Source organism: Giraffa tippelskirchi, chromosome 12 (assembly GCF_054371585.1).
Source record: "Giraffa tippelskirchi isolate mGirTip1 chromosome 12, T2T-mGirTip1v1.2.pri, whole genome shotgun sequence".
Taxonomy (NCBI): domain Eukaryota; kingdom Metazoa; phylum Chordata; class Mammalia; order Artiodactyla; family Giraffidae; genus Giraffa; species Giraffa tippelskirchi.
The window spans coordinates 90,624,819-90,650,543 of NC_137286.1; the positions used below are offsets into that span (position 1 = coordinate 90,624,819).

General features: G+C 36.0%; 1 protein-coding gene across 2 annotated transcripts in view; it reads right to left on the reverse strand.

Annotated features, from left to right (window-relative positions):
• KPNA3 (karyopherin subunit alpha 3) overlaps positions 1-25,725 on the reverse strand; it is a 96,069-nt gene that overhangs the window by 5,841 nt on the left and 64,503 nt on the right. Inside the window, exons 3-12 of one of the 2 annotated variants that reach the window (XM_081547578.1) lie at positions 20,642-20,731; positions 20,423-20,452; positions 20,279-20,331; positions 20,063-20,158; positions 17,548-17,633; positions 16,588-16,674; positions 16,059-16,228; positions 14,920-14,964; positions 4,206-4,337; positions 3,160-3,288 (exon numbers count right to left, since the gene is read on the reverse strand). In XM_081547578.1, the coding sequence (XP_081403704.1) occupies positions 3,160-3,288; positions 4,206-4,337; positions 14,920-14,964; positions 16,059-16,228; positions 16,588-16,674; positions 17,548-17,633; positions 20,063-20,158; positions 20,279-20,331; positions 20,423-20,452; positions 20,642-20,731 (918 nt within the window). Of the gene's footprint in view, positions 1-3,159; positions 3,289-4,205; positions 4,364-14,919; positions 14,965-16,033; positions 16,229-16,587; positions 16,675-17,547; positions 17,634-20,062; positions 20,159-20,278; positions 20,332-20,422; positions 20,453-20,641; positions 20,732-25,725 lie in introns of both variants that reach the window. The other variant, XM_081547577.1, reaches the window with a different exon arrangement.

A 25,725-nucleotide genomic window follows, 5' to 3' on the forward strand; every position in this document is an offset into this window, starting at 1 on the left:
ACAGGGCATCTTTATTTGAAAAATTGTATCTTTAATGTGCTTATGCTCTTATTTTAATGTGGTTTACATATACAATAACAAAATCATCTCAGTTGCAATAAGGTAAATGCATCTAAAAGTGATTAGGCAATACAGTATCTTCCATTTTAAACGTATTAGGAAACTTTTAAGCCTAATTTCTTAGCCCATTAACCTAGCATAACCTTCAATAATACAGATGCTTAGGACTATACCCTAAGCACTATTTTAGACAGTGGTGACATAGCAATGAACAAAACAGACAAAAAAATCTTTATGCAAGGACCTTACATTTTTGTTACATGAGCTCCCTCTCAATAGTGGTCCCCAACTTTTTTGGCACCAGGGACCAGTTTTGTAGAAGACAACTTTCCCACAGACAGGGGTGGCAAATGGGATGATTCAAGGGCATTACATTTATTGAGCACCACCACCTCAGATCAACAGGTAATAAATTCTCATAAGGAGTTCACATCCTAGATCTCTCGTATGCACAGTTCACAACTGGGTACAAGCTCCAAGAATCTAATGCCGCTACTGCTCTGATAGGAGGCGGAGCTCAGATAGTAAGAAAGCAATGGGGAGCAGCTGTAAATACAGATGAAGCTTTGCTTGCTTGCCCACTGCTCACCTCCTGCTGTGCAGCCCCAATTCTGAACAGGCCAGGGACTGGTACTAGCCCTTGGCCCAGAGGTTGGGGACCCCTGCTCTAAAAGACAAATGACAGAAATAAATAGAAGATAGAATTTCCTAATACTTTGTTAAAACTACTTCTAGGAAAGATGAATTGCTTTATTGTAAAAATACTTACTTGCAAAATATATTCAGACTTAAGTCTCTAACTAGTTTAAGAATGATCTGTATGACAAATTTTACTGTGATCTTAGAGGTTTTATGTCATGAACAAACAGGTTTATTTCTAAGTTTAGTGTTAAAGTACTATCTTCCTCCTCCTCTACAACTGGAAGATTCTAGGAGAGCCCCCACTGGCCTAGTGGTTACAATCCAGTAGTTTCATCACCACAGCCTAGTTCAACCCCTGGTCAGGGAACTCAGATCCCGCAAACCCTGTCACATGGCCTAAATAAATAAAAAGATTGTACACTTCTTTTGCCATCCAATTGTGGTGGGATATTAATAACTGGTTAACTGGTGTTTTAGAGTACAAAGGTTGTTTCATTACACTATTTTTTCAAATTTCTTGCACACTGGAAAATTTTCAAACTAAAAGGTTGAGGGGGAAAAAAAAACTGAGTTGGTAACTTACACCTCCAAAGAACTATGATGTAACCAAGATGCAAATAACACAAACACTCAAGGTGAAGAACTTGTGTAACCACCACCTCCTTGCTGAAGCTGAGGAGATATCTATCTGCAGGAACCCTTCTCCTTTCCCCATGATACCCTCACTTAGAGTGTACCAGATCCCAGGCCAGACCCTCTCCACCTACTCCTGTCCAGTTTCCTCACTTCTCAGCCTTGCTTCCAATTACAGGATACTAATACATTCAGCTGTAAAAATCACATGTAATTGCCTAGAGTCTAAAAGACTTTGGCTTCTTTCCCTTCATTGGAATAAACTGAAAGTAAGAAAGTGTTAGTTGCTCAGTCGTGTCCGACTCTGCGATCCTGTGGACTGTAGCCCACCAGGCTCCTCTGTCCATGGGATTCTCCAGGCAAGAATCCCGGAGCAGGTAGCCATTTCCTTCTTCAGGGTATCTTTCCGACCCAGGGATCAAACCCGGGTCTTCTGTATCGCAGGCAGACTCTTTATCACCTTAGCCACCAGGGAAGCTCATTGGAACAAAAGCACCTACAAAATGTGAGTTCTGACAACATAGTTTTCTGTAAAAATCCAACTATCAAATTTTAGTCAAGGAACTATATAAATATAATTATGAAAAAGACGAAATAAGGAGTTCTGTTAGCCTGAGGGATGGTGGCATTTCAGGCAGATAAAACTGTATTACACTACATGCAAATCAAAACAAGCAGACACTACCTTCACAGTACTAGGATGGCTACAATAATAATTAAAAAAAGGAATTGGAGGGACTTTCCTCGTGGTCCAGGGGCTAAGACTCCCTGCCCTCCCAATGCAGGGGGCCTGGATTTGATTCCTGGTCAGGGAACTAGATTTCACATGCCACAACGAACAATCCTGCATGCTCTAATGAAGACTGAAGATGCCACCTGCTGCAACTAAGACCTGGCATAGTCAAATAAATAAATAAATTATATATATATATATATATATATATAAAGACTAGAACATTCATAACACTGCTTATAGGAATGTAAAATGGTGCAATTGCTATGGAAAGAAGCTTGACGGTTCTTCAACAAGCTAAACATGCAATTACCATATAACTGGACAATTCTACTCATAAAGATACACACCCAAAGGAACTGAAAGCAAGGAATCAAACCAATGTTCACAGCAGTATTATTATTCACAAGAGCCAAAAGGTACAATCCAAAAGTGTACATCCACAAATGAATGTATAAACAAAATACGGTATATAGGTACAATGCACTATCTATTCAGCAATAAAAAGGAATGAAGTTTTGATACAAGCTCCAACATGGATGAATGTTGAAAACATGCAATGTGAAGTAAGCTAGACAAGAAGACTAAAGTACTTCAGCACGTTTAACAGTAAGTTTATGTCGTAAGCTTAAAATCTTAAAAAAACAAAAACCAAACAGAAAACAATTTTAATGATCCTTTAATTTAGGCACTGTAGTTTTACATTCAATCTAATTTTGTAGGGAGATTAAATTATGATCTATTTGTTTATAAAAAACACCAGCAAAAAAAAAAAGATAATAGCCACCCAATGGAAAATTTCATTTGTTTTTTCCACCTAGTGGCTACTGATTTGTTGATTACTGCTACTGCTCAATCTACTGAAATAAAAACATTGGTTAAAATGAAAATAATTTTATTCTGTGATGATCATGGCAACACTTACAGCAGGCAATTAAGAACTGAAAGAAAATAACTGCAGAGGTGATCTGAAATTAACCAGAGTGGTTTGAAGAGAATCACAAACAAAAAGCAATAGAAACACAAAGGTAGTTAAAAAAGAGATATACAAAGAGAAAGAAATTCACTGATGTGGCTGTTATATGCCTTACCTTATTTATCTTCTCTTTCGGGTGTGATAAGAGGTTTGGGAAGTGTGACAGGACATCGCAGTTGAGAACAACCTGGGTCTGTTCATCTGTGCCTGTCACTATGTTGCCAACCGCTCTGAGTGCTGCTGTCTGGGTGGGGATAAAATATTTTCTATAAATTTGTTTATGGTGAAACTGATTCTGTTTTCTACAATCCTGAGAAAATGTAAAAATGCAAGCGGTGAATGATTGAAACTTGCTGCATTCTTACACAAAGCATTTTGTTGAACTGAGAAGCAATTCTGAATTTTAAACAACAGTCTTGTGAAAACTGGAATTATACAGGAAAAATTATGTGAAAAACTGTTGGAGAAAAGATTAAAATAAAAAAATGTAAAGGTCTGTTTTTTTCATAGCTATTTCTATCTATTAGTAAACTGGCACCACAGAAAGATTTTAATAAAGGCCTGGAATGGGTACAGATTTCTATCTAAAGTCATTTTGGCAGAAGTGGGATGAACAGATCTATCAGTGATGTGATGAGAAATGAGAGAAAGAGAGAGAGAGAGAAATGCAGTTATCCAGAGAAAAGAAAATAAACCTAGAACTAAACAAGTGGCTCTAGACATAAGAAGAAGACAGATGTGAAAGCTATATAGTAAGCACTGACAGGGTTTTGAAATGGAGCGGAGATAAGCAGAGGAATACCAAGGTTCCTAGCTTGGACTATGCTGTCCATTAACAGGGGATATATGAAGAGGAGTGGGTTTGTGGAGAAGACGGTATGTTCATTTTTGCCTGCTTGAAATAATAATAGAATATTATTGAAGGAGGTTCTTGGCAATTATGTCTAAGGACTCAAAGACAATTGGCTATATGAGTCTGAAACTCAGCAAAGAATCTGGATGAGATAAAGATTTAGAAATCAACAAAATCAGATTCAGTAAAACAGCAGAAGAAATACTGAAGAAATGTGCATACAGACAGAACTGAAGGCTGGTTGTATAAGTTAACTGGTTATAGCAAATACAAATTTTATACAAGTAAGAAAAAGGCTTAATACTTACTTGAACTTTCACTTCCTGGTGGCTCAGAAGGGGCACAAGAAACGGCACAACCCCTGAATCAATAACCATCTGTATCTGCTCATTACCTCCATCTGTCAGGTACGACAGTGCCCAAACAGTGTCCACGAGAATCTTCAGAAAATAAAAAAGAATGGCCACTTAATATATTTGTTTGAATGCTTAAGATACATAACACACTTAGGAGATGGTGACATAAAAAGTAATTAAATTTTGTTTTAGCTTGGTAGCAAAAATATCTGCTAAGCTGATACAAGGTAAAACTCTCTAAATGGCTACCTCAGGTCACTCTTCACAAAAATGAGACACAGAAGTCTGGGCCAACTTCTACCCCAACTTCCACATCTGTATATTAAGCAGATAAATTTTAAAATAGGCAGGAAAGGAATTCTTCCTGCTTCCACAAACTGAATACCCAATAATCATAAGGAAATAACTTTATATACAGAATGAAACCAGTATGGCATGCTGCTTCAAGTCTAGAAGAGCCCCCAAAGATCATTTATCCATGTTAGTAGTTTTCAAACATGTTTAACAATGTAATTTTTCAGACTTATTAAACAGATAAATGACTTGGCATTTTAACTTTAGGAAAAATAAGTTAATTATTTGCAAATCTCTTGAAAAATGTTCCAGCAGAAGAGCACACAGTATAAACCATAACTACACCCATCTAACTTTGCAAATAATAAAAAACAAAAACCAGGCTCAGGTTTGTTGACTCATTCAAAGTCAGAGAGCTTATAAGAAGTTTTCCTTGGTGTCTTGACAGAGGAATGTAAGCACAGGTCTGATCTCATGTGAAATCCAGAGATGTTTGCTATTATACGACATTCATTGCTCTAAAATAAATGCTGCCATCTCAATTCAAATCTCTCCACGTATCCTTCAAAGAAGTATACTATTTAATAAGAGCATGTAAAACCACACATAGCCCACACCTTCAACATTACTAGGAGTCTGAGAATGCTACAAATTTCAAATTACCTATAAGAAGAGAAAAAACTGAATTCTATCCTTTGTCTGGACCTCCTGCCTTAAGCTTATGTGAGACTTCAGAGAAGAGGAGAGGGGACTGAAGAACTTACAGTAACATATTCTAGGAAAGCTACTCCACATTAGTAGGACAGAGACCATGTGGCTCAAAAAAGCCTATAATGTTTACTATCAGTTCTTTACAGAAAAATCTGCTGACAACCTTACCCGAGGATGAGCTTCTTTCAACTAAGAGATAAGTGAAGAAATATTTCATTGCAGATCAAAGATTAACACAAATGGGAAGATAAGGGTGGAAGAATACTTTTTAAATGATACATGTTCCAGAAAAATAGAAACATTGCAACTTCAAAAACGAGAGGACAGAAGGTATGCCCGCGAGTTGCATCCATCTACCATCCTACCCCCACAAGGAAGGCCTCCTTACTGGAGGGTGTGAACAGATGCTGTGTGGAGCAGAGCTTGTCTACTCCTCAGTCTGGCATTAACAGGCAGCAAGATTTAAATAGAAATCAGAGTCTCATAACAACACCCAAAATGTGGGCTACAGCTGAAAATAACTCATCATATCAAGAACCAGGGTCATCTAAACTGAAAAGGGAAAAGGTGGTCAACAGATGCCAATACTGAGATGATGCAGATGTTGGAACTGATATGAGTTTCAAAGTAACTGTCATAAAAATTCTTCACCAATCAATTGTGAACACATTTGAAACAAAATATAGAAAATCTCAGCAAATAAAAAGGAGACATAAGGAAGAACCAAATGGATTTTAAAATTAACAAACTCAATAATCAAAATTTAAAACTCATTGGAAGTAGAAGGGAAAGAGAAAATAACAATCAACTAACTCAAAGACAGATCAATATAAGTCATCCATGAGGGGAGGGGAAGATGGCAAAGAATGAAGAGAGCTTTAGGAACTTGTAGGATGATTAACAAAAGACGTAACATTTATGTCAGAGTTTCAGAAAGAGGTGAAGCTGAAAGAGTATCTGAAGAAATAATGACAGAAAACTTCCCAAACTGGGCAAAAGACACAAACCTAGATTCAAAAATGGGAGAATGAGGCGAGAGAAAAGTGAAAATAGAATAAGATCGTCACTTATTGTATGGGTAAAGACAAGAGTCAAAAACTACCACTGAAACCTGTCAAACCAGACAGTAAAAAAACAACAACAAAAAAGGCACTATAAAAGGTTTAAGTATAAAGGTAACATTACAAGAAAAACAAACATTCCTAAATACCAAAAGAAATTTTTGAAAGAGAGAAGAACACTAAGTAGAAAATAAAACACAGAAATTATAATTCAAAGTAACAGGACAGAGTTGAAACCAAACATATGAACAGGCTTAACTCACTTGTAACAAGAAAAAGATTTTCAAATTGGAGCCTAAAACAAAACCCAATTCTATACTGTATACAAGAGACACACCTAAGTCGTTCAGAATGGCTAAAAATAAAGGGACAAGCAAAGATACACCAAGTAAATTAAAAGAAAGCTGAGACTACAAGCCTATTAGCTGACCAGTATAATTCATTCTACAAATAATTACAAAGAATAAAGAAGGCTACTTTATAAAGCTAAAAATCCCACAATTTACAATGAAGATATAACTGTTAAAGACATTTATTTACCAAATAACCCTATAAATACCACTATAAAGGAGAAACTAAAAAGATGCAAGAAAAAAATAAAAATATACTGATGAAAGACTTTTCACACACTATTGTCAGTATGAGGTCAAATAGACAAAAAAATGAGGATACAGATTTTATAAGTATATACTGAAATTCAAACCATGATAATAGATAATATAACATGCAGATGGGGCACAAAAAAATTAGGTCCAAGGTAAACATCAATTACATAAAGCAGAAATACTATAAAATTATTACAAGGCAATAAAATTAGATATTAATAAATATGAAAGTGTATGGAAATATAAGAGTCTTATTCTTGGATTAAAAAATACAAAAAATTTTCTAGATTATTATAATGAAAATACCATATATCAGAAGCTATGGGATTTATGTAAAGCAGTGTTCAAAGGCAAGTTCACAGCCTTAAAAATGTACATGACAGAACTTAAAAAGAATGAAAATCTATTCCAAATAAAAAGCTAGAAAAAGAACAGAGTAAACCAAAAGAAAGCAAAAAGAAACAACAAATACAAAAGTAGAAAGAAATGAAGTAAAGAACAGGAAAAACCACAGATCTAATTAAAAAACTGGAATCCTGATTCTTTGAAAAAACTTCAGCAGAGACAGAGAACTTAAGCCAATTTCAGTAGCCAGAGAAAATTATCAAGGAACTAATCCCACAAAGCATCCAGACCCAAAAGGCTTCAATGGGAAAAGCTACCAAATCTCCAAAGATCAGACAGACAGAGCCCAGGCTGAGCACAGAACATAAATGAAGAATAATGTTTTTAAAATGCAGTAAAAATATAATATTAATACCTAATGAAGACACCATTAAAAAAGCTGTGGACCAATATCATTTAGGTAAATAATGATATAAAAATTCTGAATAAAATACTAGTGGACAGGAGCCCATACTACCTTAAGAAAATAATATATGATAATCAAGTAGAATTACTCAAGGAATGCAAGGGTGATTCAATTTTAGGAACATCTACCTATGTCATATTAATAGATTTAAAGGGAAAATGATATAATCATCTTCATAGACACTGAAAAATTCCAACACTCATTTCTGAGGTCAACACTCAAAATGGGATTTTATGGACATTTCCTTAACATGATAAAACATCTGTAACCAAGGAATAAAAGTCTAAATCAACAAAAGGAATGGCTGATAAATTTGACTATATAAAAAGAAAAAATTTGCATGGCAAAACATATCAAAGACAAAGGACAAATTAGGAAAATATTTGAAATATATATCAAAAGTAAAGAGCTAATGTCCTTAAAACATAAAGAGCTCTTATAAGCTAAGAAAAAGAGACCAAAAATTTGATAAAAAATGAGCAATAAAAGATGAATAGGCTATTTGAAAAGATGCAAAAATGGCTCTTCAACAAAATCAAGTTCAACTTCACTTACAAAAAGTGAAACACATACTAAAAATGAAATACAGTTTCTCATATATTGACAAAACTTTAAAATCTGACAGTACATTCTATGGGCAAGGCTAAGGAGAAAGTCACTTTTATGTATTTCTGCTGAGAATGCAAATGGCACCGCCCTTATGCAGGGTATTTGGTAGTGCATAACGAAACTTACAGTGCACTCACTGTGATCTAGCTATCCTGCTTCTAGGAATTTACCCTGAAATACACCTCCAGCAATATGAAAATGCACAAGATTAATCCCTGCTACATTATTCATATTTGCAAAATTCAAGAAACGGACTAATTGTCTACCTCAAGTAGGATGTTTGAATAAACCTTAACCACAAAATGGAATACTGTGCATAACAATACTGGTTGCCTTGGCCTGTGATGTTTTAGGAGGTTGCTAAATGAAATCTAACTTTGCCCCCTCCATTATAGCCCCCTTCTATTAGCAGAAAATCATTTTTTTCCATAATACACAGTAGCTTAGAAAAATGAAATATTTAAGGTTTCTAAGCTGAAATCAATTCGTGGTTTTTGGTGGGATCTCATGACAACATTCAAAGGCTAATGGGAGAAAGTAAGCTACAGCTAAGTCTCGGGTCCCCTGAAACTGCAGACTCTTCTAGTCGCCCTTTAATTCTTCTTTTTGATAATATATTGGACCTTCAAAATCTCATTTTTAAAATGCTTTAAAAATTTAAATTCACAGCACAAGATTATCAGACTATTCAAGTTTCCTCTGTTTTCAGCAGGTTGCTTTCCTCACCTACGTAACCAGGCCAACAGCTACTTTAACATCTGTAATTGTACCTTTCATTGCCTTTTCCCATCTGAGCTGCTTCTGCTATTCGACAACTCCTCCATCTAATCTTCTCCCCACCCCCTCCAATTTTCTAGATTTCTATGGTTAAATGCCTGGCTTTTACAGTCACTAACAGTCAATGCTGCTGCTGCTGCTGTTGCTAAGTGGCTTCAGTTGTGTCCAACTCCATGAGTCCCCACAGACGGCAGCCCACCAGGCTCCTCCATCCCTGGGATTCTCCAGGCAAGAATCCTGGAGTGGGCTGCCATTTCCTTTTCCAATGCATGCTAAGTCGCCTCAGTCATGTCCGACTCTGTGCGACCCTATGGACAGCAGCCCACCAGGCTCCTCCATCCACAGGATTCTTCAGGCAAGAATCCTGGAGTGGGCTGCCATTTCCTTCTCCAACAGTCAATGACTATACTCTTTTCCTTCCAGCTAATAATCAGATTAATCACGTGCTAATGAAGTCTTCAGCAATCCTGAGGTATTTTAATTATTTTTAAAGACCTTTTTTGTACAGTTCTGTGTATTCTTGCCACCTCTTTTTAATCTCTTCTGCTTCTATTAGGTCCTTGCTGTTTCTGTCCTTTATCATTCCCATCTTTGCATGAAATGTTCCCTTGGTATCTCCAATTTTCTTGAAGAGATCTCTAGTCTTTCCCATTCTATTGTTTTCCTCTATTTCTTTGCTTTGTTCACTTAAGAAAGCTTTCTTCTCTCTCCTTGCTATTCTTTGGAACTCTGCATTCAGCTGGGTATATCTTGCCCCTTCTCCTTCGCCTTTTGCTTCTCTTCTTTTCTCAGCTATTTGTAAGGCCTCCTCAGATGATCGTTTTTCTTTGTGGCATTTTTTTTTTCTTGGGAATGGTTTTGATCACCATCTCCTGTACAATGTTACGAACCTCTGTCCACAGTTCTTCAGGCACTCTATCAGATCTAATCCTTTAAATCTATTTGTCACTTCCACTGTATAATCATAAGGGGTCTAATTTAGGCGATGCCTGAATGGTATTTTTCCCTACTTTCTTCAAATTAAGTCTGAATCTTGCAATAAGGAGCTAATGACCCAAGCCACAGTCAGCTCCTGGTCTTGTTTTTGATGACTGTATAGAGCTTCATCCTTTAATAAACTAGTAAATATAACTGTTTACCTAAGTTCTTTGAGATGCTCTAGCAAATTAATAGAACCCAAGGAGGGGGTCTTGGTTCTATTCATTAAACCTCCAGTTTAAAGCTGGTTGGTCAGAAGCGCCAGTCTGACTTTGTGACTGGCAACTGAAATGTGCCTGTGGGTTAGGGGAAGAGGTGGCCACCACATGGGACTGAGTCCTTGACCTGTGAGATCAGACACTATCTCTGGTTAGTGCTGGAACTGAATTAAATTGTAGGATATCCAGTGGATTGCAGATACTCACTTGGTGTTATGGGGAACCTCCCCCTAAATCCCTACTGCAACACATCTGGCGACCAGAAGCATGAGAAGTGAAGTGTTCTGTGTGTGCAGTAAAGGAGACACACAGGAGAGAGACCCACAGGGAAGAGTTGGGTTTTTTCCCTACACAGGAGGGAAAGGACATTTTCCCTAAACAAATCTGTATTCTTTTGCTATAATTATAAGCATGAGTGTAAAAGCTTTTCAATGATTCCTTCTAGCAGATCACTGAACTTGAAGGTGGTCTCAGGGACCCCTGACATATCATCAGGTGTCACTACCCATCAAGTCTCAGCATATAACCAATCTGCCATAACAGGCTGATTTCATTTGTACCAGCAGCAGAGCAAGGTAGAGTTGTATCAAATGTTAGGTAACACTCAAAATTGTCTGGGCATATCAAACCGTGGATGAGTAACTTCAAAAAGGACAGGAAAACCAAATGCTACAGAATCACTGCAACTGCACATTGACTTTAAGAAGAACAATTAACTAGAAAGAAAATGAACACAGATTGACCTGAGTCAGTCCAGATTTCTTCTTTAGTTCTGAGTCAGTATGTAGTTCTTCTAATGTCATATAAGCATATTAACGTCCATAAGCCACCTAGTTCTCTTTACACTCCAACACAGCTTCTCCAGCAGTCTCACAAATGACTGTCTCATAAATGAAGTCTTTATTTTAATGTTATTCTTTTACTTTTTCACTTCTTCTCTTTGATTCTTTCCTCTTGAAGTTCTACTCACTTTATCTTTCCTACCCATTACCACTTTGGGTTCATACCTTCATCAACTTCCTCAAACCTACTATGATAGCAAAATAGGCCAGGTTATGTTCAAACCTGCCCTATTCCAGATCCTCCTTACCTCTTTCAAATTATCTGACTGAAACGGACATGAACATATCACTCCTCTATTTGAAAATCTTAGTAACTGCACTGATTACAAGAGAAGCCCTACTCCTTAACACAGGATACAAAATCCTCTAATTTAACTCCCCAGCAAATGTTTCAGTTTATTAACCACCTGGATTCTCCACATCCTCATGTATTCTCTTGAATCCTGAATACAGTTCCTCTGGTCCCTGAAACAACTTTTTCAACTTGACAAAATCCTTCTCATCTTAGTTGTATGACTGCACACAAATTAGTTAGCTGTCTTTTTTTTTTTTTACCCTATTTGTAACATGAAGACAATTTTAGTAAACAATTACATATGATTTTTCTAAGGAATAAATGAGTTAACATATGAAAAAGTGCTAAAAAACAGTGCCTGGCACACTTAAAACCCATAATAAATGCGATTAACATAATCATCTTTTTTCACCTCTAACAACACTTTCACCACCATCCTTCTCCTTATAATGCTTATTTCAAATGTTACTTTCTCAGTGAAGCTTTCTGGTTGCCAGAGAGAACACGTGCTTTGATAATGCTAGCATTTTGGTGATTTCTCTGTGTTCTTTTCTTGTTTGTTTGCACACATATTGTATCCTTATGTGATCGTGGTACAAAACAGCATAGGCCTTGACTTGCCTTTAATTCTCAGCCATGGCTTTTATTCATCGTATGACCCTTAGTTAGGTTATTTTACTTTCAGTTCAGTTCAGTCGCTCAGTCGTGTCCGACTCTCTGCGACCCCATGAATTGCAGCACGCCAGGCCTCTCTGTCCATCACCAACTCCCGGAGTCTACCCAAACCCATGTCCATCGAGTCGGTGATGCCATCCAACCATCTCATCCTCTGTCGTCCCCTTCTCCTCCCGCCCCCAATCCTACCCAGCATTAGGGTCTTTTCCAATGAGTCAACCCTTCGCATGAGGTGCCCAAAGTATTGGAGCTTCAGCTTCAACATCAGACCTTCCAATGAACACCCAGGATTGATCTCCTTTAGGATGGATTGATTGGATCTCCTTGCAGTCCAAGGGACTCTCAAGAGTCTTCTCCAACACCACAGTTCAAAAGCATCAACTCTGCGGCGCTCAGCTTTCTTCACCGTCCAACTCTCACATCCATACATGACCACGGGAAAAACCATAGTCTTGACTAGACGGACTTTTGTTGGCAAAGTAATGTCTCTGCTTTTAAACATGCTATCTAGGTTGGCCATAACCTTCCTTCCAAGGAGTAAGCGTCTTTTAATTTCATGGCTGCAGTCACCATCAGCAGTGATTCTGGAGCCCAAAAAAGTAAAGTCTGACACTGTTTCCACTGTTTCCCCATCTATTTCCCATGGAGTGATGGGACCAGATGCCATGATCTTAGTTTTCTGAACGTTGAGCTTTAAGCCAACTTTTTCACTCTCCTCCTTCACCTTCATCAAGAGGCTCTTTAGTTCTTCTTCACTTTCTGCCATAAGGGTGGTGTCATCCGCATATCTGAGGTTATTGATATTTCTCCCGGCAATCTTGATTCCAGCTTGTGTTTCTTCCAGCCCAGTGTTTCTCATGATGTACTCTGCATATAAGTTAAATAAGCAGGGTGACAATATACAGCCTTGACGTACTCCTTTTCCTATTTGGAACCAGTCTGTTGTTCCATGTCCAGTTCTAACTGTTGCTTCCTGACCTGCATACAGGTTTCTCAAGAGACAGGTCAGATGATCTGGTATTCCCATCTCTTTCAGAATTTTCCAGTTTATTGTGACCCACACAGTCAAAGGCTTTGGCATAGTCAATAAAGCAGAAATAGATGTTTTTACTTTACTGAGTTTCAATTTCCTTACTTGTAAAATAAGAGAACAAAATTTATCTCACAAAGGTGCTGGTAAGATCAAAGGAGATTATAGAAATAGATTTAGTACAACAAGCAACTGACAAAAGCTCATTTCGTTCACTCTTTTTACCTGCTGCTAATGCTGACATCTTAGAGGGCACAGTCTCCATGTCTTCTTCATTTTTGTGCCTACAATTCTTTGCACAATTCTGCCTAAGTGGGACAATCTGTTTTGTTAAATTTGATAAATAGAACTACAGTATTTCATTACTTTAATACTTCTAGCTTTCAAATAAACAAGACCAATAGGTGGTAGAAGCTTTTATTCCCCTACAATCAATTCCCTAATGTCCTCGGGGGGAGTCTTGGTGGAAATATCAGATATCTTGCTTATTTCCCTCTTAATTTTGGCTTTCAGAACCTTAGGACTAAGTTAAGCATTCAGTAACAACAAATACACTTTTAAAAATAATTTTACCTCCTCCTCCTTTCTTCTAAGGTATTTATTATGTCTATTGCTAAGTCACTTTCATATCCATTTTCAAAACAGGACAGTATATAACTAAACAGGATTCACTTAATTGTTATGACAGTTCAGGCTAACACTTCACAAATAAAAAGTTACTTCAGTTACCTTTAAAAGATTCCTTCCTAAGAACTTAAAGTCCTAAAATTAACTAGGGAAATGTGTGGTTCAATACTTACATAGGAACTATATATTGCTTCTTTAGAAATGTTAACAAAGATGTATTTTCTTCATCTCAATGATAAATCACACATAATTCTGACACCCACACACATAAATATTATGTGTAAACAAAGATACACAAAAACACAAACATACAAATCAGAAGAGATCTTAATTGGAATATTAGAAGCCAAATTCACGCCAGGTGAACATTTGAGTCAGTTCTGAATTCTCTGAAATTTATCCATTGTTTTACTTTGTGGAAGAATTGACATTCAGCCTTGCTACAATTAGGAGAATTCTCAGACTGACTGAAACAAAAATGTGCCAGAATATATACAGTAAGTACTTAACTAAACCTCATATAATGAACAAATCATCTAAAGATATCTTTGCATTTAAAGCTATACTTGATATTCTTCAATACTGTACCTCAAAAGGTTATAGCCTGGGAGTCAGTACGGTTTCATAGAAAGTAAACAAGATCTGTCATCAGAAGATCTCAGTTTTAAATATGGACACTGACCCTTACAAGCTCCGCAACTTTGAATAAGTCACTTAACCTTTCCCTGAGGCTGTTTCTTATTCTTTAAAATGGGGATAATAATATCTAGACTACCAATTACAAAAATTAAATTAAAAAAATTTTTTAATTATAAAGGAGCTTCATAAAGCTTTTACCACTTAATAAATATTGATACTTAAAAATACTATTATGATATAAATAACCAAATTAACTACATATGTGATAATTTCTCCAATGTTAGCATTTTTGTTATCTGAATGATTTAAGATATAAACTCAGTTTAACCTTAATCCTATTTCTGAAAACAGAACATACATTTCTTCCACATACATTGTGGAAGCTTGACAAATTATTAAGATATATGGTGACACTTACTAAAAGCATAAGAATAAATAACCCTTTCAGTCTCATTAAGAGTCAAATTCCAAATCTAAGGTTCTGCTTTACTTACGTTTATATCTGTATGGTATATGAGGACACACAATGCTGGCAAAATCTGAGGAAAGAAAACAAATGATAAATAACTCAAGAGCTGAAGAAAATGTCTTTGCAAAAATGAGTAACTGTGATTTTTTAAAAAAGCAGTAAATACTATTTGAATGCAAGAAAAACAACATTAAGTTTTTTGAATCTCTATTAGGAAAATTAAAATATAATAAATTCAATCTGAAACACCAAAAAATATTTCAGATGTTTAATTAAAATATTCAAGTAAGTCTGACAGAGATTAATGCACCTTAAAGGAAAAAACATTTGTTTTCAATAACCTTCTTTATGACATGTCTACTGGAAACAGTGGAGATGCGAGTACAGTTATTTTTAAAAAGCCATTCTTAAAACTGATCTCATTGTCCCACTTACCTGCTTAAAGTAAAACTAAGATTTTATTTAATGAACTACTTGAGTCAAATTAAAGTTTTTGACCTCAGATTTAGTCAAGAAAAGTATGACCAGTATAAAGTCTGTTGAATGCAGACATTTCAAATCTTTTCTTTAAATCGGTGAGGGAGTGGGGGGAATCACTAAGTACCCTTTCCATATGGGCAAGAGGTGGCAGAAGATGTTGAATGATGCCAATTATAAAGATTAAAGATTCACAGTCAACATTTCTCTACACAGTCAAGTGATTAAAGGTTACATAGGATTTTATAAAACTTAAAATACTCAGATCCATTTACAAATCAGATGTAAAGAGCAAAGATTTTACTTGCTTTAATTAGCAGATTTAACACAGCAATTTAACTCTAGAACATTTGCATATAAGTACACTAGTTTTATCAGCAGCAATCCCTTATTTTTTAGTGTTAAATCAACAACTCAGTGTAGTAATAAAACTGAGATTTTATTTTCTTCTTTTGTATTTTTCTGCTTGAATTTATGGTTTCTTGAATTAAGGTGGACTGTATTTGGTCAGGTGCCACAAGTCTCAACTTTTATTTCACAGAAATCAAAAACTAAGTTATAATACATTACTTAAATATCTCATACCTGCAATGAAATCAGTATATGCGTGATTTCATTCCCTGTGCATGAAAACCTAAAGCATAAACATAGGGAAAATATACCATCTGGCCTTTGCAATTCATTTACCTCCTGAACTGTCTCCATAGGCGGTGGGGGGTCCTTATTCCTGCAGAGATTGACAATGACCCATGTGACGTTCCGAAGGAAGGTGATGGGAATGGAGGGATTGATGAAGGACAGAAGAGGTTTGACAACTCCCAGTGATATGACATAATCTCTACATTGAGGACCATCACCTACAGAAATGAAAATTGTATTTAAAAAAAAATTACATTCAGGATGAGAAAGTCTGAAATGTATGCAATGGCTCATGTTGGGACACTGATGTTCTATGTTTCCTCACCATCAGTCAAGGGCATCAAGTGTTGCTATTTCTCCAGATTTTGACTTGGGGAACACAAATTTAACCTACCAGTCCTGGATAACAAATTGCATATCCATCTAAAGAGGTACAATATTAAGTTAATATTTATGAAGCAAGAAGACAGTCAACCCACATTAAAATTAGAGGAAACATAGTATGTAATGGCCAATGTAGGAAAAAAGTTAATTAAGATACTTAATTGGAGTGTTTTCAAACCTAATTTCAACTTACCTATAATGTTTCCCAAAGCCCATACTGCTTGTTCACAAACATTCTGATGTGGTGAATGGAGAAGTCTTAGAAAAAGAGGTACGGCATCTATAATAAAGAAAAACTAATATTTATACTGCAAAATGTTGAAGAGTTCACAGGTTTCAGCCTAAATAAGTTGATGAAATATATATAGAGTTTGGTACACCAGAGTTGCTCAATTATAGTTCAGTGAATGAGTAAATGTAGCAAATACTTTTACCCTAAATATGCTACATGTTAGTGTTTCCTATAGTCTCAAGCAACAGACTTAATGACAGTATCTAGAACTGCGATTATATTAATTAAACGAAAACAACAGCATGAAGTTTTTCCTATAATTCATTAAAAAAAGGTTTCTACTTTAGAATACTTTAGTCAATATGATTCCAATTGTTGATATGGGATTAATTAAAGAACTGATTATACCCATATCAAGCCTACCTTATATTTCAAGATAATTTATCATTATACTCCTTACTCTACACATAACTTATGAACTAACTCAAATTCCAAAAGACTGGTATCATATTCATTTCCGGTGAGAACTAAGTATGAGGCAGATCATTTTTTCATAAAATTTCAGTCAGTTGTATACCACCTCTAGGATTTTTAGCTGTATCTCTGCACTATCTGTATTATTGAATGTTTAAATTAAAATTGACTCAAACTTTTAACAGCTTTCCTGAGATACAATTTATCTGTTTAAGTGTACAATTCAAAGGTTCTTAGAGTTTATACCGAGTTGTGTAGTCATCACCACAATCTAATTTGACAACATTTCTACTGCCCCCAAAAGAAATCCCATACCCAGAAAGTCCTACTACCTTCTCCCCCAGCCCTAGGCTACCATTTACTCTGTTCTCTCTACAGATTTTCCTGTTCAGCACATTTCATACAAATGACAGAAGGTCCAGCAAGTAAATAAGTTAATTTACTTACTAGACTGTACAACAGCTTGAGTCTGTGCAGAGGTTCCTGATGCTATATTAGTTAATGCCCATGCAGCTTCAAACTGTAATGAAGGACTATAAAAAACAATTAAAAAAAATCTTTAGACACATAACTACCATTTAAGACCCACAGGTTACATGGTTATCCTTTACCTTGTCCTTGAATTTCGCCTCATTACATCCAACTGCCTGTTGAATATCTCCACTTGAATGTCTTAATTGCTCTCAAAGTCAGTCAATATAAACTCACTTCTTTAGGTTCATTGGTAGTTGCAACACTTAGCCAGTCATTATTTTCCTTGACCCCTTCCTCTCCCACAGATATCTAATCAATAGGTCATATCAATTTTACCTCTTAAATATTTCTTATATTTATACTGTCATCCCAAATATCACTGTGGTAGCTGAAGCCCTCATCATCTCATTTGAATCACTGCCACAACCTCTAGACAGGTCTTAAAGCTCTGACTCCACTACACCACCTGCTTCACATACCAGAGATATTACAAGGCCACATAATTTTGCTGAAATGATGAGATCATTATAATTTGGAATGGTGATGGAAGACTTCACAAAGAAAGTGAAAACTGAACTAGGTTTTCCAAGAGCGATAAAGAAAGGCACTGACAGCTGGAAATACAAATAAAACCACCATGGCTGGGATGATTATGTGTGCAGGTGACAACAACATAGAGATCAACAGAGCTGAAGCCAAGAAGATATGCAACACTGCAAGGGATAAAACTGCAAGTGTAAGTTACAATGTGTGTGTGTGTGTGTGTGTGTGTGTGTATGTATGTGGTATGTGTGGAGCAGGACTCAAATCTCAGGCTTCAGGACTTAGAATTTATTCTACAGACATACCAAGTGTAGAGTGCTACTGAAAAGTGAAGTAAAGAAAACAATGTTGAAGTCCATGAAGAAGAGATAAAAATGGTCAAAGGCTGATGTAGGAAAAACCTGTTAAGAAGAAATTATCTACGTTAAGTTAGGGTAGATACCTAAAAAAATCAATACTTTTCAAACAGAATGCCAAAGTGGGAGGAGGTTGGAATGAGCCAGGAAAGCCAAAGGTTAGGAACTTAGAAGCAACTCTATAAATATCAAAGAAAAAGAGTGAGGTTGTTAATATCAAAAGATTAGAGAGATTAGAGAAGAAAAAATGTCAGTGATAATAGCAAGCAGTGAGGTTAAAAAGATGGAACAGATCAGACAATGAAGTAGCAGACAAGAACTATCAATACACGATGAACTTTGGCAAAAGGCAAGAAATAAGATGGTATCGAAGTTGAGGAGAAATAAAGGAATGATAAGATCAAAGATGATGAGATAGTTTATGTTGTCTCAGACTGGAAGGAGAAAGAGTTATTAAATTAGGATAGATGGTTTGGCAAAACTGACAATGAGGGCCTGAAATTAGAAAACAGAAAGATGTAAAAAATACAATTACAAAGCTAGGGAAAGTCTTCTAAGATATCATTTAAAAAGAGAGAGATAAGATAGAGAAAATAAATAATAAAATTAGCACAATAAGTCAACAATAAACATTTATTATATGCTTGGTACTATGTGGTATTTTGTATATATTATTTTCATTCCACACAACTATCTAAATTTTATAGATGAGGTACCTAAGGATCAAATGCTATTTGGGTTTAGGTCAGCAGCAAACCCTAGATTTAAACCAAGGTCTATTCGGCTCCAGTCTTGGGTCTTTTATATTATGACACCATTTCCCATAACAAATCCATTAAGTCAGACTGAAACCATTGACGATTTTCTATTTTTACCTTCTTCAGTGGTAGTTATACATGTCTGTATATATTTCAGCATACTCTTCTGTTATATACAAGCTACATTTCACAGAAACACCCATACAAATGAGCCCAAGACAAAGACAAAAATGCAAAATGCAGAAGGTACCTCAAAAGATACTAACTGGTGTTTTTCTCTATTTTGGGAAATTATAATCTGCCCTCTATTTTTAATTTACCACAAATAAAAACCATGATGATAGACAACTAATCATGGTTGGAGTTCTGTTAAAGACTTCACAGAGTATCAGTGGATCAGCTGGAATATTCCCAGGGTAAGAAAGAGCTACTCAGTTCTGGAAACCATTCATGTTGACTCAAGTCATGAGGTTAATCTATATATAGACTCATAAGCAAAGAATGACTCAAACACTATTTGGGTTGTTTTAAAACATTACTGAAGAAAAAGCCAACTAACAAATAAAGACTATAAATGTTTGAGATAATTTAGAATAGACAATAAAGAGATGTTAAAATTTTCCTAGAAAATACACACACATATTTATAAACTAAAAAGAAAAGCACTTAGGTCTGCAGAGTATGATCACAGTATTAAGAAAATTACATTAAAATACATGACAAATGAAAAATGTGATAAAGGCAAAACCAAATGGAACTCATTAGTTAAATAATAATCCCAAATTTTCAGTTGACTGCAAAAAGTGAACAGGGAGTCAAATCCATACTTACTTATCATCCCTTTCTAGACATTTCACTAGAATTGGTAAAATCCCAGATTTTATTAGGTCATCAATTGGTGGATTTCTGTCACTGGATAAAAGCTTTCTAGAAAAAGAAATATGAGAAATTAACTGCCATAAGTTTCAAACTATGAACAGAAATAAAAATGTACTACTTCTAGAACAGGTGTGACATAATTCTCTCTCTGGACAAAGTTGTCCTTACCTTGCAGCCTGGACAGCACTCAACTGGACCACTGGGTTATCACTTGTGGCATTCTGCAACACCAAACGTAAATTTCAGATATTAAAAAAAAAAAAAAATCAATTTCAAAATACTTCAAAAAGAAAATATAAATTAATGACATACCTGCAATATAGCTTCTAGTGTTACATTTTGCTTAAAAAGAAAAAAAGATAGTTCAGCAAAGAGTTTAATAGCAAAATTACATTAATTAATATATTTATGAAAGTTAAGAGTTAATATACCCTAACTATAATTGTAAAATTAGTCTTAAGGTTGAGAATGAAATTCTCTGGTTATTATAAAAATTATTTTTAAAACACCTTATAAGCAAGGTCAACTTACTGCTTTAAAATCAGCATCAACATCTGAATCTTCTAAACTTTCCTCTTGGGGAACATTTCTTTTTTTCAGTAAGTGTTCATCTCTTTTGTTCTGAAAGACAACCAATAAAATAGTTAAGTTGTAAAGGCTGGTGCTAATGAAAACGTCATTAAAATTATTTCACCTTTATCAGCCAACTGTGAAATAAACACTAAATCTCTTTATAAGAATAATATGAATTAAATATGTATATTGCAAATCAATGACAGGCCACATTCTGGATTTGGTAACAAAATTAACCAGTTTAAAGGCCAGCACTCATACACACACACAATTTATTAGGCAGCTACTGTTTTCACCAATACTGTGCTTCCTAATTTGTAATAAAGATTCAAATTTTAAATTATTATAAAGGTCTAGCAAGGATATTTCAACTAGTATCCTAGCTTTCATCAACTTACTGCTAATGGTTGCCAAAAGCAATGCATTTACTAAGAACCCAGCTTAATGAGGGTTTATTGCTCAAATGTTAAGATATGTATGTATCACACTTATTGGGAGTGGAGGAATGGGAATTCACTAGTAAAAATGTCAACTACTTGCTATTATCACAGTTTTAAACTCTTTATTTCTACATTTTATGGATTTTGAACTCTTTGTAATGGCAATGTGTGCCATTTTACATAATATATACCTGGGTAAACAACAATTTTTCTTTTTTTAGTTTGTCTACAGAATTAAGTAAAAACAGATGTATGATATCTAAGATTCTTTTCAATTTAAAACTTTCAAGGCTTTACCTTCTGGTCTTCAATATTTACAGAAGTGTTTGATTACAACAGAAAGGTACTGATGATGTATTAATACTGATGCTAAAATTCAGCTCAAATAGAAAAACTAGAGATAGATGAGGATTACTGGCTTATACGCATGGTATAAGCACTATGTATAAGTAAACATGTTTAAACTACATGCTTACATGTACGCTAATGCTTCAGAGATTATCAACTTCAAATTATATCACAACACACTTTATTATGTACTCAAATAATTAATTCTACATTATTTTCAAATTAATACATCTCACAAATATGAAAATCATGCACTAATATTTTATAGTCTCAAGTGGCTTCCCACAGAATACTTACTAATTTACAGAGAAAAAACTGGGCAGACAAATCTCCTGATCAAATGGCAAAGGTTATAATCGAGTAAAGGAAAAATATGCATAACTCAGGGAATTATACTCAAAATTCTGTAATGACCTCTATGGGGGAAAAAAATCTTAAACAGCAAATATATCTCTTCAAGGAAATTAGTGATACCAAGGGAACATTTCATGCAAAGATGTGCACAATAAAGGACAGAAACGGTATGGACCTAACAGAAGGAGAAAACAGTAAGAAGAGGTGGCAAGAATACACCGAAGAACTATACAAAAAAGATCTTAATGACCCAGATAACCACAATGGTGTGATCACTCACATAGAGCCAGACATCCTGGAGTGTGAAGTCAAGCGGGCCTTATAAAAGCATCACTACGAACAAAGCTAGTGGAGGTGATGGAATTCCACTTGAGCTATTTCAAATTCTAAAAGATGATGCTATGAAAGTGCTGCACTCAACCTGCCAGCAAATTTGGAAAACTCAGCAGTGGCCACAGGACTCAAAAAGGTCAGTTTTCATTCTAATCCCAAAGAAAGGCAATGTCAAAGAATGCTCAAACTACCTCACAATCACACTCATCTCACACACTAGTAAAGTAATGCTCAAAACTCTCCAAGCCAGGCTTCAAAAGTACATGAACCGTGAACTTCCAGATGTTCAAGCTGGATTTAGAAAAGGCAGAGAAACCAGAGATCAAATTGCCAACATCCACTGGATCATCAAAAAGACAGAGAGTTCCAGAAAAACATCTACTTCTGCTTTATTGACTATGCCAAAGCCTTTGACTGTGTAGATCACAACAAACTGTGGAAAATTCTGAAAGAGATGGGAATACCAGACCACCTGACCTGCCTCCTGAGAAATCTGTATGCAGGTCAAGAACCAATAGTTAGAAACGGACATGGAACAACAGACTGATTCCAAATTGGGAAAGCAGTACGTCAATGCTGTATATTGTTACCCTACTTACTTAACTCAAACGCAGAGTACATCATACAAAATGCTGGGCTGGATGAAGCACAAGCTGGAATCAAGATGGCTGGGAGAAATATCAACAATCTCAGATATGTAGATGACACCACGCTTATGGCAGAAAATGAAGAGGAACTGAAGAGCCTCTTGATGAAAGTAAAAGAGGAGAGTGAAAAAGTTGGCTTAAAACTCAACATTCAGAAAACTAAGATCACTGCATCCGGTCCCATCACTTCATGGCAAATAGATGGGGAAACAATGGAAACAGTGACAGATTTTATTTTGGGGGGCTCCAAAATCATTGCAGATGGTGACTGCAGCCATGAAGTCAAGAGACGCTTGCTCCTTGGAAGAAAAGCTATGAACAACCTAGACAGCAAATTAAAAAGCAGAGACATTACTTTGCCAACAAAGGTCCGTCTAGTCAAAGCTATGGTTTTTCCAGTGGTCATGTATGGATGTGAGAGTTGGACTGTAAAGAAAGCTGAGCGCTGAAGAATTGATGCTTTTGAACTGTGGTGTTGGGGAAGACTCTTCAGAGTCCCTTGGACTGCAAGGAGATCCAACCAGTCCATCCTAAAAGAGATCAGTCCTGAATATTCATTGCAAGGACTGATGCTGAATCTGAAGCTCCAATACTTTGGCCACCTGATGTGAAGAACTGGCTCATGGAAAAGACCCGGATGCTGGGAAAGATTAAAGATGGGAGAAGGGGACAAGAGAGGATGAGATGGTTGGATGGCATGACCGACTCAATGGACATGAGTTTGAGCAAGCACAGGGAAGCCAGGCACGCTGCAGTCCATGGGGTTGCAGAGTCTGACATGACTGAGAGACTGAACTGAACTGATAGTTGATTTACAATGTTGTGTTAGTTTCAGGTATACAGCAAAGTGAATCAGCTATCAGTCACTTCTCCTGCCTTCAATCTTTCCCAGCATCAGGGTCTTTTCCAATGAGCCAGTTCTTCGCATCAGGTGGCCAAAGCATTGGAGTTTCAGATTCAGCATCACTCCTCCAATGAATATTCAGGACTGATTTCCTTTAGGATTGACAGGTTTGATCTCCTTGCAGGCCAACAAAAAAATTTTTTTAATTTCAAATACAGTTTAAAAAGAAAAAAGAGTAAATGAAAATCAACACGGTATGTCTTCTCGTCTATGTACTGAGAAAACAGTATCATCTTGGTGGTACTCCTGAGCAAAATAACAGTGGTAATAACAACAACCATCTGAGAAAAGTCAGACAAACCTAAATTGGCCATTCTATTAAAAAATCAGTCTATATATTCAAATACACTGTCATGAAAGATATAGACTGAAGAACTACTGGATCAAAGGAGACTTAAGAAACAATACAACTAATTGCAATGTCTAATCCTAGATTGGATCTTGGATTTATAAAAGAATATTATTGGAAAAAGCTAGCAAAGTATGAGTGACGGTCTATGGATTAGATAGAAATTTATGTGAACTTGAAAAAAGAACTGTGGTTACACTGGAAGGTGTATGAAAATGATGTACTAAGGGTGTAAGGGGGCACCATGTCGCAACTTAACTGGTTGGGGGTGATATATAAATATATATATTTATTTATCAGGGAGAAAGTGAGAATAAGGCAAATATGGGAAAAGGCCAAGAATCAAGGAAGTTGGGTGCTGAGTGCTGTACTTTTTTGGTACTATTCTCGAAACTCTAAATTTCAAACTGCAAGTATGAAATTTTTTCCAAATTTAAAAAAAATGTATGCTTTTTACTTTGTGACTTACAACATAGTTAACCCTAAAATCCATTATTGTTTGTTATTCAGTCGCTAAGTTGTGTCTGATTCTTAGCGACCCCATGGACTTCAGCGCACCAGGCTTCCCTGTCTTCCACCATCTTCTGGAGTTTAAGTTCATGTCCATGAAGTGAGTGAAGCCATCTAACCATCTGATCCTCTGCTGCCCTCTTCTCCTTTTGCTTTCAATCTTCCCCAGCATTAGGATCTTTACCAGTGAGTCGGCTCTCGGCATCAGGTGGCCAAAGTATTGGAGCTTCAGCTTCAGGCATCAGTCCTTCCAATGAATATTCATCAGATATTTAGGACTGACTGGTTTGCTCTCCCTGCTGTCCAAGGGACTCCAAGAGTCTTCTCCAGCACTACAATTCTAAACCATCAATTCTTTGGCACTCAAGTTTTTTTTATGGCTCAACTCTCACATCCGTACTTGACTACTGGGAAAACCATAGCTTTGACTACATGGACCTTTGTTGGAAAAGCAATGTCTCTGTTTTTTAATATAGTGTCTAGGTTTGTCATAGCTTTTTTCCAAGTAGCAAGCGTCTTCTAATTTCATGGCTGTAGTCACCATCAGCAGTGATTTTGGAGCCCAAAAAATTGACATCAATTTGCCAATATTCATTGGATCATAGAGAAAGCAAGGGATTTCCAGAAAAACATCTACTTCTGCTTCACTATGAGAAAGCCTTTGACTGTGTGGCTCACAACAACATCTATTGTATGGTAATTTTTAACACTTCTTGGAACTTAAGCCATTTAAAAAGTTTCAACAAAGTTGACTGATTTGACAGATAAACAAAACAAAAATTATTCTAATCCTGATTCTATTTTCATCCTCTGTTTCCTCTAACTTTACCAAAGTCTGAATAATTAAGCTCCCAAAGGCCTTTCAGGGATCTGACTCCCCCTATTCCTCCTACTCTCTCAGGTATTTCAGGCACAAGTGATACAAAAGCATAAGCACAACTAAATCCTCCTCTGTACACAGATGCCCGATCCAGGGATAGCATTTACCATTATATATTATGTCTGCTGTAAGGAAGCTCCTTTCTAATTCTGATTTGCTAAATTTTCTTTTTCTTTTTCAGACACACATAGGTGGTCAATTTTATTAAGCTGTGCTTTTTAAAAAAAATCTATTGAAATTTCAGACCACATAATTTTCTTCTTTCATCTATAAATGT